The sequence below is a fragment of the Botrytis fragariae genome, assembly GCF_013461495.1.
Source record: "Botrytis fragariae strain BVB16 chromosome Unknown tig00000075, whole genome shotgun sequence".
NCBI lineage: Eukaryota > Fungi > Ascomycota > Leotiomycetes > Helotiales > Sclerotiniaceae > Botrytis > Botrytis fragariae.
In genome coordinates this window covers 1,011,029-1,025,381 of record NW_023500995.1, presented here as the reverse complement: position 1 = coordinate 1,025,381, position 14,353 = coordinate 1,011,029, and the positions used below count along the sequence as shown (strand labels likewise).

Below are 14,353 nucleotides of genomic sequence, written 5' to 3'. Positions count from 1 at the left end.
TTTCTTTTGTACAACGCAAACGCAACTCCCACTACTTGGTTTAATAATACAATCCATCGTTCTTCTTTCCTCACAATCAAACTTTGATATCCGTCTTCTCTTGTTCAACTCCTGCTTCGGTATCACTCTTGACATTTGTCGCCAAAATTTCATTTTCCTTCCCCTTAATATTCTCCTCAACCCCCGGCCCCTCCAAATCAATTTCCTTCCTCAAATCGGGCAAAAACCTATCAATTCTCTTCCAAGTTTCGGTCCATAACTTCTCCTGCGTCTCATCTTGACTACGCGGTACCAAGTATCCGCTACTAGACATTACAAGAAGGACATTCTTTAAACTTTCTGGTACTGCTTCTTCCTATTTCATTTATTAGTAAATTTACAACCATCGAATAGTTCCATTGACATACCAAACTATCACCCTGTCCACTATTCATCAAACGATCCATGATGTCAAGTATCTTAATCCAAAGATCCAGCATACCCTCCCATTTCGACAACAGTACTAGGTAGTGCAAGAAGATCCTACAGAGAAGCGTGGCGGCTTGAACACGAGTTTCACTCATGCCAATGGGATCGGATGAGTATACTTCTGGCTTTAGCAATCGAGTTATGAGAGGGAAGAGAACCTCGCCGAATATAGCGGTCCATTCTTCGTGATCACCTGACGTTAATTCTGGTGATAATAACGAACGCTGTAACGAAGAGAATGCTTGATGTCGAATTTCTCGGCAAGGATTGGTACACTGTGTCGTCAAAGCCATGAAGATTGGCGACCAATAATTTGCCCAAGCTGTAGTGAGTTAGTAAAAGTTGATGCGATGGATTAATTTACACTTACCCTCTTTGCTTTCAAGATGTGATTGTTCCATCAGGACAGGAATTCGCGACGTCAAAGAATATATCATCGTTATAGCCTTGACTCCTCTAGCTACGACCGCATCTACCACCTGTGGCTTTGGCTGTTTGACTGGTTGTCCTCTTCGTGTCCTCTTATCCTGTTTTTGCTCCACGGTAGACCCTACACTCCCGGCGGTGGCAAAATCATTGAGCAACTTAACAGCTGACTCATAATTATCTGCCATTATAGTTGGTGGAGAACCAATAGCAACGCCTTCAAGGATTTCGAACACAGCCGATGCTGAAGAAGGACTGGTTGCAAGATTTTTAAGAATTACCCAGAAGTCGGGGGAAGTCATGATTTCGTTTCGTAATGGACCTGGCTCTTTTATGCATTGTGTTAATCCTTGAAGAACAAATGTGGCAGATTTCTCGAACAAATCCTTCTTGAAACTTGAGATAGCGTGAAGCACCACAGGAACACGAATGTATGATTGTTCCTACATATATTAGCTTTGATTGGTTAGACAAGATAAGATGTACTAACATAGCTTGCGTGCAGTAGGTGCAGTAGATAAAATATTGTTCTAGATACCATCAAGGGATGCCAACTGGCAGAGTTTCGTAGAACGTTTTGTAAAGCTTCTGCAACTTCAGCCCCAAATGCGTTGGTAGTTTCATTATCTCGCATTGCAAGCACGGTACACAGCTCTAATATGTAAACCATTGATGGATCATACACAGGACCGGATGGTGCACCGTTAATGCCATTTGTAGGACTTGATGGAGGCTCCACTTCCGATTTCACACTTATGACGACCGATGAAGGGTCATCTGGCAATTGCGATATCAATGCTTGTATGAGAGGTCGTAAGGAATCAATAGGCATGTTTCTAATCACATTAGCGAACGAGTCAGAAGAAACGAGTAGATATTACTTACACTACATTTGCGAACACGTCGCCCATGAAGCAAGCATTCACACAATCGACTGTGCACAGGGTACTTTCGAGCTCTTCATCCGATGGCTCTGGAGGATCGTCTGCAGCATAGCTAGTAATGTATGACGCAAAAGCAGAGAAAAGACCGGTGTCGCTGGGTTTTGCCCCGCGATCAATGACTTGGGAAGGATTTTGTAAGGGAATTGGAGCAATATCCATGCTATTAGTTGTAGCAAAGAAGGGGGTATCAGAGAATTAACAAATAAGTTCAACCAAATCCTAGAAATCTGTACACGTGATTAGCAAATCTTAGTAAGTGTTTGAATATTGATCAACTTACGTGCTTCCAACTTTCTCCTATCACACTTTCACTACCTAACACAACACGGAAAAGCACAACAGTCGCAAGTTGAGCCTTCACATCTCTACCAAACTTGACTGCAAGTTCACTAACCATGACACTATTCTCCCCAACCTGTATCTCCGTATTGAGAGTAGTACTGGATGGAATCTCTGTTGCAAGTGTAGTAATGTGACTCAGACAATACACGACTTGGTCAATGACTTCAGTCAAACCATGTTTGGCTGCGATACGGACACACTGATCAAAACCAGTGATAACTCTCTCAAACACAGCATCATCAGTCGCCGACATAAAGACATACGACAGAGTTGCAACTACCGGTTTCCAAGTAGCTGCGAACATATCTGCATCGAAGATATTAGTGTTGCAGATAGTGAGATCACCCGCGGAAGCAGTTTTTAGTAATAATTCCTTCCAAGCATAGTCGAAAGCATGTTTGTTGTCATGCTCATCAGGCAGAATGATCTCGTTTGATTTGATAGACTCGTAGATGTCCTGGAGATATTGCGGAGCAAAATCCTGCCCGCCATTAACTCCACGCAAATTCCGTGCAAAGTTTTCTAGCTCCATGCGTTTACCCTTCATGTTCGGATTATGCTGATCTGTATTCAACATGATAATGGCATAAGTTAGAACATATACGGAATCTTTATCCGCGATACCTTCAGGTAATGTGCCCGAACAATAGTTTTCTGCGAAAGTCGAGATAATCCGTTCAATCAAAGCAGATTCTCCAGGTAATCTGAAGGTCTCGAGGAGTTCACGCAGCGCCTCGTCAACTCTCTTGTTTTCAAAATCAAATGAATCCATCAAAGCTTCTAGAATGGGCTCATTTCCTTTCTTGGATATGAATTCGCCCAATTGCTTTTTGTCGATACGAGACGTTCCCTTCAAGAAATTTGCGACAGTCTTTGCATCTCTCGGATCATCTATGATGCCCTGTGACGCTAAAAACGCAATTCCAGCTTTCGGACTCTCGTTAAATTTGACCGTTCCCTGAATGATAATCTTCTTCCTTCGTTTCTGCTCACGTAGTGTTGCTTGATCAGGGTAGCCATCATATTTCGGTTCATCGCCAAGTCTATCTGCAATGAATTGAACAAAACCTAAGAGAGCATCCAGACAGAGTGGTGGGACACTTGTCGTGCTCCAAGTTGCAGAATCTGGAATCGCATTGCGAGACAGAAGTCCAACCATATCCTCGCAGATATCACTTCGGTCAATCTCGCAATCATAATTGACGTATAGTTCAGCCATATAGCTCGGGATCCGCGCAAGAGCCCCAACACTTTCCACCATTGCTTCACGTGCATCCGGCTTACGCGACCCACCTTCTAACCCTAAGGTTCGACGATCTTTCACAGGTACGGGCGTGGAACGACCGCTGCTAGCTTGTGATGGTGGGGGCTTAACCAATTTTGGAGCCTGTGGTATACCAGCATACAGAGAGGGATCGATTCCCCTTTCCCGAGGAATTTCTACGCGAGGATGCAAGCATGCAACCAGATAAGACAGAAAGAGCTCTTGCTGCAACTTCAAGACTCCTCTGCACGTCGAGAGAAGAGTGCCAGCAACAATGAGCGACTCCTGTAAGATAGCCATATTGTCCGATCGGACTAATTGGAATAGATATCGACAAAGGCGGTCTTCAGCAAGGTTTGCCAAAGCTGGATGTTTGGCAATTGAAGGACCTGCTATCTCTAGAGCTACGTTGATCATACGAAGAGCGATGACTCTCAAAGGATCGGCATGTTTTCGATCGTGAGGATCTAGTAAATCTATCAAAGCCCTGAATAGCTCACAAATAGATGGGAGAGAATAAGGCTTGCTGGGAGTATCATCCGAAGCCTCTGATGCCGGCGCCACAATTCCAGCTTCAGATGAAGACTCTAAGAGAGGAACCTTTTCCATAGCAGATGACGGCCGTGATGTATCAAAGCTTGAAGAAGGTGGCCGTGATCCGGCAGGAGATGCGGTCAATTTCGTGATAGCACTTGTACTCGCTGCTGAAGGGGCCATTTTGACAGTGTCCATATCTTCCTTTGTCTTCTCATCTAAAGCTTCTAGATCATCCCCAGCCTCAATTTCTAAATGCTTCAGTCTCTCGAAAATGATCTGACACATCTTGGCCATAGTCATTTCGGCAGTCCCACGAAATAACTCTGATAGCTGTGGCTGACAACACATATTTAAATTCGTCTCCATCATTTTACAAACACTTCCATCACTCAGTAAATCTCCGCCAGGGCCAGACAGCATTCCTTCCATAAGTTTCAATATTTTTTGATACACTTTCTCTTCAGCTACTGTATCTCGAGCTTCGAACCGGCAATTTGTCATGGCAGCAGATAAAGACTGCATTGCCTGTGAAAGTCGAGGGGAGCTTGGACTGATTAAGTTGTACGAGAAGAACTTTATGATGGCAGCCAGGGCTAAAGTTGTGATCGGCGACGGCGTTGCGGGATTTTCGATGACCATAACTTGAAGAAAAGGGTGGAGTAAAGATGGTGCATCGAATGTGTGTATGTCTAACGGTAGAAGAATCATAAAATCAGTTGTGCCCAGCTCAAAAGGGATTTACTTTACCTACCTTTGCATCCAGTCAATTCCTGTCTGAGGCGCTGAAATCCAGCCATCAGAGGATTATCTTGCATGCTCTTCCCCTTCTTTCCCCTCAAACCCCATCTGATTGCCAAGCCTGCATCATCATTCCCTTCTGAGACCACTGAACCTTTCGGCGCCCTGCGAGTTCCTGGCTCATCTCGCGGTGTAGAAGGCCTTGAGTTCTGAACCCCGGCGCTCAGCGGACTTGAATGCCCCCCCAATATAGAAGAAGCCGATGAATGCGCCCACCGAGGATGTTTCCGCATGGCAGAAGTAACAGCACGACATTCTTGAATGATAAGGGTGACAGGGTCGACAGCTACTGAAATCATACTAGTATTCGAGGCCATGCTACCATTGAGTCGTTGCGGGGCGACACTATCAATGCTTTGGCGCAAAGCTGTAGAAGATGTTGAATGAGGTTTGGGAGAGGTAGCTGAAGCTGTATCTTGTGTTGGGGCATTATTGCTCATGTTGTATGTCGATTACCCACCGAGCACAGCATAAGGACTAATTCGCCAACGTGAAGCACGCGCGGGTGTTGTCAGTCTTGAACGATATAAGGGATTCTATCTGGATAGATTCGAGTCGCAAAAAACAAAAGAACTATTTGTATGTATTATACAAATACGAAAACGTCAACTAGATTGGATATCAAAAGCTAATACCTACGATGTCATTGTAGGCTAAACTTTACCAGGTACATAAATTCGAAGAGCACAGATGTCTGTAATGGCAGAACTACGGGTACCCGAGTAGCGATACTGTGTTCTTTGACATGACAGCCAAATAACCTTCCAGGTTATCTTAGACAAGGTGAAATAAAATTTCAAGAAGTGAAGAGAAGGTAGAAAAGATATTGCTTCGATATTTCGTAAGATGGGTTGTTAATCAATAATTCAAATCTATGGTACTGCTGTGTGTATTTTTACAAGAACTCCATCCTAGATTACACTTCAAAGTCATGACTCAAGTGCTGAAAGGCCACCCCGTATTTACGATTCGGCATCAAGAATGCTTTTCCACCCTCTCTCAACCCATAAGATAGAAATAATTCGCCGGGTTGTGATAATTTTCTAAATATCCTCGTAGCCTTGTCAAGAACTGGCCCAGCCAAAAGCTAATGCGTGTTACTCACTTAACCAAGTTTCCTTGTACGCCCCTCAAATAAATTCCGTTATTGTACCTAAACCAGTCAACAACGATGCTAATGCTTGAGTTTTATAACATTCTTACTTTGTCCTTTGGCTTACTTTCTTCGGCCTTGGAGTCTGGAGCTTTTGCAGCACCATCGTCTTCCTTAGCTTTAACTTCAGCTTTCTCCTTCTCCTTCTTCTCCTTGAGAGCTTCGTCTGCGATGACGTTCTTATCCTTCTCCCATTGTGGAGTTGGATCATCAAACTGTTCCTTCATCTTCTTATTACGTTCCGCCTTTTCCTTTTCTTCATTTTCGCGAGCAATACGCTCTTGTTCCATTTCCTAGAAATCGTAAGTGATTTGTCAAAAGCCCAATGTTATTCAACTGACCTCCATGTGACGAATATCATCAACACTTGGCTCATACAAATGCCAAATAGTATAATGAGGTAATCCAACTACCGAAAACTTCATTCGTTTTGCCATCTGTTCTTTTAATTAGCATGAGCATAATAAGAGAGTAGAAAGAGTTTCGAACCTTTCCGAATCCCTCAGTCTCGGCATGCTTTTCAAAACTAAAGGCAGGGAAATGGACACCGGATCTGAAAACCTTGGCTTTGGCCAAAATACTAACACCTCCAACACCATCGATATCCATTTCCATATCAGGGTCACCATATGGATCTCTCAAGTATGCCAGATGGGGACGCCATGTCGCATATTCCGCATATCCCTCCACGATGACTGCATCTTCGTCAAGAGTATCAGCTAGGGCTAAGGCCGTTTCGGATTCTTGCCATGAATTCAAATCATAAGGTTGCTCTCCTCCAAGCCAATCTGGCAATGGTCGCCAAACATCTAAAACTTATTAGCCAATTGTAATAGAAATTATACACCATTACTCACTAGGTACGATGACGTCCTTATTGTGACGCATCAGATCCTCTAGAATTGTGAAAGGTGCGGTCTCGACATCCACATCTCTCCAGTAAACCCAGCTGTGATAAGGACGTAATGCAGCGCTTAAAAGCCAATTTCTGGCTTGTGCCATCAATTTTCTTCGGCTTGCTTGTGCAGCGAAACCATGACGACTCTCTACATCCTGGTTGACCTTTTGACCAAAATCCTTTTCGATGATAGATATTTCACCGTATGGTTGTTTTGGGTCCTCGTCGGCTTGTAATTTCTCCAAAAGCTCCGAGAGCAAAGATAGGGTGTTGTCCTTGGAATCAGAGACCAAGAATGCAAGATCTATAAGGTGATGCGGGTATGTAAAATTACGAAGATGCGCGAAAAACATTGGCAGATGGGGCTCGGCGTCACGAAGGGGAGCACAAAGTAAGATCCGTTCCTCTCTTTCCCAACCTCTGGCCGTCCCTTGTACATTGGAAAGATCGTAATATCGAACGGTTTCGAGTTGAAAGTCCTCCCCTGAAGATATGAGGCCAAAAGATAATACTGGAAGGACCGCGGCACCAGGCCATATAAACAGTCCAACTACTAATGCGAATACTAAGACGAGAGTCAAACGAACGAGAAGCTGCCTTCGACGGCGCAGCGCTGGCGGTGATGTCCTTGGTTGGAATCTGTATTCGAAAAGTTGTTAGTAGATGAAATATACAATCGTGGCGATGACTTTGGGCATTCAATTTGATCTGCACGAACCTATGTGGTGATATGGAGTATGTGTCGCTCTTAGAGTATGGATCGCTCTTGCGAGGATATCCATTAGAATATGCGGTTGCTTGATGCCTGGGCATCATTTTGGGTGAGGATACAGATGCATAAGAGGGTAACAATCAAAAGAGTTACAATGAACCCAGATGGCCGAATGTCAATGTTGACAGTTGGTTGTGGAAATTTGAAGGTTGTGTAAATGGGTACTCGAGTATATCAGAATAGAATACTTTAATTCAAAGTATGAGCATCTCTAACTTCTGAGAGAGCAGGGGGGATTGCTGAGTGGATTCGTGTTCCTTGAGTGGAACTTACTTCAAACCCAAAAAAGAACCTTAGCCACAACTTCCCTACATACGGGACACAATTTACAGGGGATTCTATACGACGTAATTGAACTTAGAATTTGTACGTGCCAATCATATTTGCATAGTAATGAATCATGTAATTGTTGGTACTATACGATGGAATAATAATCAATTGTAATTTTCATTCATTTCAACTCACAATTGAAGAAGATACTGTACAAAGTATGTAATGCAAGAACGATATCAAGTCTGCTCATTCCTCGACGTCTCCAATTGGGCATTCCATGGAGAAATGATAAATAGAGTTTATCTATCATTGATTGACCCTACCTCCCTAATAGAGTACCTCTCTGCCTACTAGGTAGTATTTCATTAACGGCTACTCCAGCAAACCACCCATCACTGAAAGTCTGAAACGTCGAACGAGCCATACTTTAATTTAAGCGATTAGACGCCAATGCTGAGCTTATTTCACATATCTATCTAGGCAGGTAGGTGTGATTATGGCTGATTCAGCAATCTAATAGGAAGTTTTATGCTTCACCAATTATTTAGTTTTTTACCTTGACAGAATACCTAATAAGTAAGATTACATGTGCCGGAAATCTTGAAAGGGGCTTGGTAAGGGTTAAGATCTCTCGGATATGACAGTTATACAATGGCCCAAGAACAAGCTTGGCACATAAGGAAGTCGACATTAAGTATGGAGATTCTGTTGTAGCTGTACCCTTTTGACTCTAGCTAAAAGTCTCGAGAAGGGGTCCACCGAGTGCTCAGGTCCTCTCACGTGCATTTGGTGCCTGAGACCTATTCAGGCCTACATGAGTTCCGGGAAAGGTTTAGTCAAATTACCGAAGCTAGCGCATAAGCTAGTGAGAAGCTCTTTTTAATTCTCTTCGCACAAAAAATTAAAAGTTTCTTTGATCCCAAAACATTCAATCTTCCACAATTCTCAATTGAAGGGAAGTCGACAATAAATCAACAATCTTTGGTAAGTGTCATCTATGCAACCTCTTCATCTCCCCTCTTTTCGATATGATTACAAAACCGATCTGTCAATCCCCTGACAACCAGATTTATCTGGACATGATGTCTTAAAATATGTTTTAATTCATGATTCATCGAACCTCAAATTTATCATTGTACATTCTGCCACTTTGACAATAGAATCATTACTAACATAATGAAGTAATTGATAGTCTTGAGCTCGATTTCAAAATGTCTCCGAACATTGTTTCAGAGCCCGTTGCCATATCATTCATTGCTGGCCGGTATTTGCTATTCGACATAGATGTCGTGACTCACCTTCGCAGGACTTACCATATCTGTGGTGTTTTGACTGGCACCATTCCGCAGATTCCACAACAGAACTTGTTCCTTGGCCTCCCCGTCGAGTTGCTACCAGAAGAGGCCAAAGTCCTCGTTGATAAGAAGATTGCATACATTGTTGAGGATACCCCTTGGCATAAACAAAACTTCAGTTCGCTGGAAGGCTCGGACAGGAAGAAATACCTAGAGTCCCTCAAAACAGAGGCATTCAAAGCAAAAAGAGCTGCAGATACTGAAGCCAGAAAGCGCACTGAGAATGCTCTAGCAAAGAAAGCTTTGAAAGGTGGGAGTGGATCGTTACCAAGTACATCTCGTGCAAGTAATGATCCCCAAGATACTATTTCCAATGAACCAGACCCTTTATTCGAGGATGAACGCCCTGCCTCTCGAGCCTCATCTGTAGCATCTTCATCCACGAAATCTTGGGGTATTACACCAACTGTTTCATATCCCTCATCATCTTCACCCCAAACCTTTCCATCAAGTTCAGATCCATCCGTTCCTTCATCTTATCCTTTATTTGCTCACTTGCACTCTCGTGACTACTTCATGACACCTGGTCTCCGATTCGGGTGCGACTATACTGTGTATCCAGGAGATCCTTTACGCTTTCATAGTCACTTCGTAGCGACAGGTTATGAATGGGATGAAGAAATCCGGTTGCTGGACATAGTCGGAGGTGGTAGGTTAGGTACTGGTGTCAAAAAGGGCTTCCTGATTGGTGGCGAAAGCCCTAACAAGAAATCTGTTGAGGAGGAAAATGATGGAGTAAGAACCTTTTGTATAGAATGGGGTGGCATGTAATTTCAGAATGATATACCTACCATATTGATGAAAAATGAATGAAAAATGAATTTCAATTGCACATGTCAAATCCGAGTGATGCCTTCAAGATCAATGTATGAACTATGACAACTTGTGAAAGGAGCCTTCCAACTGAAAGCCTCTCAATATCTCAATACATTGCATTTTGATTTGTGGAGGTCAATGATGTCGAAGTGCTAATCAGAGTTTCATCTCTTTCACCCCTCCCACCTACGATAATGTAACCTTTAAGCTTCTTTTGAACATCACTACGGCACCTTGCATTCTAGAATCGGCCGGAACAACATATTCCGAAACATTGAATGAGGTCGCATCAGACAATCAATAAGTCAGTCCATGGGGATGTTTGGATTTCTCTTTTCGACATAAACTTTATTGACTGTCAACATCTCAGTCATATTCTTCTTCCTTTTAGCCCAGGAGGATGCCCTTTATCTGGAATTTTTGATGGTCCGGTGAGACCAAGAAACATCGACTAATTATCTCTTTGTGACGACCTAAACCGTTTGCATTGATTCGAATCTTAGCTTATCATGGCCACTCCAACAATGCTCGATAATGGTACAAAATTTGACATTGCTTCATGGACGAACTGGACCGCAGTTAATGTTACGCAATATGTGCCGTCTGCAAGGGATTTTGCTTTGGCAGGACCGCGAATGGTCATGAAACTCGGTTCCTTTCTTGCAGTTCCGGAAAGTGTTGATAATATATTGGGTATAAGGATGGCGGCACGAATAATCCCAGAAGCTACTGGATCTGGCATACCTGATCCCGCAGAAACGATAACTGCCGCAGCAGTTGCGGGTGTAAGACAGATTGTAGAGACCAGCTCGGAAACATTGACGGAAGAGAATATGATGGAAAGCTCAAGATTCTCTTTGGAGAGTGCGCGAAGTCTCGGAGGTTTATTTGCTTATGCCACAAGCAAATGGGCCCTTGGGTGTATAGTGATGGCCATCGTTTTGAATCGCACGCATATAATGGCCAGCACGAGAAGGCCACTCGAATTTACATGGAAACCACGCTTCCTATTACGAATCATACCTATAATACTACTTCTCGTTCAAGCCAGATGGTTGCTGCAATCAATACAATGCCAGACATCCCCTGATTTTGGTTACTTGCGGTGGGGTAATTCTTCAAAATCCCATAACCTCCTGTTCACCCAGGATGGAGGTCCTCTGTATACGTTCAGTCAAGCCCTTCTGTTTGGTGCTAAGGATTCATCCTCATGTCTGGCGGTGAGTATGATTCCTAGTAATTATACCATGGGGAACGAGACCAATTCTGAGGAGGGAATCCCCACCACATACGATCTTTCCGGATCTTTATCACTTCTATGGCCTTTATTTAAAACATTTAGCTTCAGTCAATTTGTCGAAACGGTGTCCTGCGCTGTTCAAGGTAAGCCTACCCCATATGATTTCCAATCATCTTTTTGTTTGCATGCTGTAGATAGTGCTAGAGGATTATGGTGTTCAAATTTTTCTGCATTTTCTATAATAGCTTGGGTATACCATAAGTGCGTGACCTAACAACATCCAGGTCGCCAGGTCGCAGCTGAAACAGGAATGACGCTCTTCGAACACTCATTAGCCTTTGCTGAGGCCGATGCCGCCATTAGTGCTCAAATCGTTGGTTTTACCAAGATTAAGATTCCAGCGGAAGACGACTCAAATGCTGGACCCACTCAATTTACTGTTACACGCTCCATGATCATGAAGAAAATAAATACCACGCCAGAAGTCCTACTTGTTGGATTTCTCTCAGTTATGAACCACTTGAGTAGTCACATCCTTGCAATATTCGATATCCAAGGAAGATATCGACTACTTAGTACTGGATTCTGGGGCATATCATTCATGTTTGTGATTGTTTGGAGTCTCGTGTCATTTTCTTTCGATCACCCTTCAAGCCAAGCATTATTGAGGTTTCCTACGGTTTGTATTATTGGATTTATACCCCATGTTCTCGTTCTGTGCGGTATTATCATATGTTCAATCATATACGGCGTTGCATTGATCTTGTCTACATTGGCCCCTGCTAGTGGTATCGACGAGTCCAATATTCCAGTTGGACAAAATCTGCCAGATACTCCTCGCCCTCGATTATCCTTCTCGCAGAGAGTGATCAATGCACATCATAACATGCAAGCGAATGTCCCATTGTCAAGTATCCGAATAACAATGCACATGGACTTCTATACGGCTCTGCTAAGGACAGGATTTGCTGTTATGACTATGGCTAGTGAAGCTGTTTATCTGAATGAGAGTCGAGGGGTGAACGTCAAACCTAACACCTGGCTCGAAGATGATCGTCTACGTGAGATTGAAGAGACTGGAGCACAATGGCTAGGTCCAAGTTTTAAAGCTCATGAATCTGAGCTTGCCATAGATGATCATATGCCTCATAACGTTGGTCTCGTAGCGGCCACTAATCAGAGGGTACTTCCACAAAAGAATAACAGTCCTTATGCGCGCGAGATGACTGCACAAAAGAATGCAAAGTCCAAAGGAAAAGAGCGATCAGTCAGAGATGGTGTTGGTGCTACAGAGCGTAGTGGGCGTTGGGTAATGGCATTGGAGTTCTTTCTTGGGATCAATAGATTAATTCTTAGCTGGTAAGTAATTTTCCATCATTTGTACTTCACAGAAGTTTCCATTCATCTACAGTTTGACACTGGAAGACTTTATTGGGAACGTGCAGAATGGTATCACAAAGTTGCTCGCAATAACTAATTATTTCCAAACTCACCTCCGCGCACGCCACACCCTTGTACATGCTGACAATTGCTAATTTATGGATTGCAGGTGGGCAATATGTATCTTAATGTTTATGAGTTGGCTTGGAATTCAAAGCCGCCCAGGCTGGCTTCTTTGGCTTGTATCGCGAACAAAAAGAGACCCCGCCAGCACAGCCGTGCAAGCAAATGACCCAGATACACTCAACTTCTGGCTTCTGAATATCGATGGAGAATTGACTCTACCCAAAGATGACCATGTGGATGTAGAAGTAGAAATGAGAAGGCGACTCAAGACCAGCCAAGAATATTGGAGTCGACATAGAGAGACCGAGTTGGACACCAGTCTATATCAATGGTGGCTGAATGGCGGCTGGTGGGGAAGTGATGATAACAGTGGAACATTCAGTCCCGAGAAAAAGGATATCGAAGATGACATGACCAGTGTAATCTCATATTCGACAGAAGATGAACGAGATTGGGAGTCGGACGATGCCATAACAGATGGTCAAAGAACTCCCACACAACGATCACCTCATCCATCGCGAGAATCTAGTCCATTTCTCGACACACCCCTATCCACAACAGATCTAGCTCAACTCTTACATCCTCGAAACCCCGAACAAAGAGCAGAAGCTCAAGCCCTCTCACTCCACCTCTCAAGCGATAAAATCCTAACTCGTTCCCGCTACCGCGATATCATTCAGAGAGAACGAGCCCACGTCCTAACATCCACTCTTCAACGCCCTCCAAATTTCATCCCCTCCGATCCATCGGGCAAACTTTCTCCAGACGAAGAAGCCCAAATCCTCGAGCATCTCATTATCTCCAAACGCAACTATCAAAAAGCTACCCAAGAACCGGCTTCCTGGATGCAAGGTGCATCCGGCATGGGAGAAAATGGCCCACAATGTGTGGTCTGTCAAAGCTCGCCTAGAAGCGTTATTGTGTGGCCTTGTCGTTGCTTGAGCTTATGCGATGATTGTCGTGTTACGCTTGCGATGAACAATTTCGATAAGTGTGTTTGCTGCAGGAGGGATGTGGTGAGTTTTAGTAGGATCTTTGTTCCGTAGTGGGGAGCCATAGGGACGAGGACAGGACCTTGGCAGGATGGGTGCGAATGGGTGCACAGAATGATTTGTTAGCTATGGCACACGTCAGTTTGGAATGTAGATCTGAAGTATATTCGTGCGGTACGAGGATATTCATAGTTGACAGCAAAGGGTGGAATTTTTCTTTTCTTTTCTTTTCTTTCAGGGGCGTGGGGATTTTATCGCGAGGAGTAGTACAAAGTTTTGCGTTTTCTTTTGTATCATTAGATTAACCTATGTTATGTGATGTGATGTGAGTCAGTAGTATTTATCATGACATGAGCACATATCAAAATAACGCACATAATTTTCACCACCAATTTTACACGAAAATCTAATTCGTTCCATTCATGTAATTCAGTAAATCTTTGCTTGAAATGATCATGATTTAATATCTTGTGATATCTCCGTCTTATCCTGACGTGTACTATGTCGTGCGAATAGCGCCTTTATATCCTAGCTCTGTGTGATCTCTGACAATCCCAATTCTGTCCTGA

General features: G+C 43.5%; 2 protein-coding genes across 2 annotated transcripts; one reads left to right on the top strand and one right to left on the bottom strand.

Moving 5' to 3' along the window:
* Positions 1-76: 76 nt before the first annotated feature.
* On the bottom strand, positions 77-7,646 carry Bfra_005798 (putative sec7 domain-containing protein; the record flags this gene model as incomplete). Its single annotated transcript, XM_037336175.1, has 13 exons — positions 77-355; positions 408-790; positions 839-1,337; positions 1,385-1,730; positions 1,780-1,998; positions 2,052-2,065; positions 2,119-4,670; positions 4,733-5,188; positions 6,000-6,225; positions 6,274-6,369; positions 6,422-6,741; positions 6,790-7,469; positions 7,549-7,646. The coding sequence occupies 13 exons, from the start codon at positions 7,644-7,646 to the stop codon at positions 77-79; spliced, it is 6,168 nt and encodes a 2,055-aa protein (XP_037191385.1).
* Positions 7,647-9,086: 1,440 nt separating this feature from the next.
* On the top strand, positions 9,087-13,851 carry Bfra_005797 (putative ubiquitin-protein ligase protein; the record flags this gene model as incomplete). Its single annotated transcript, XM_037336174.1, has 6 exons — positions 9,087-9,139; positions 9,182-9,965; positions 10,550-11,429; positions 11,571-12,645; positions 12,836-13,783; positions 13,839-13,851. 6 exons carry the CDS (start codon positions 9,087-9,089, stop codon positions 13,849-13,851), a joined length of 3,753 nt encoding a protein of 1,250 aa, XP_037191384.1.
* Positions 13,852-14,353: the final 502 nt, after the last annotated feature.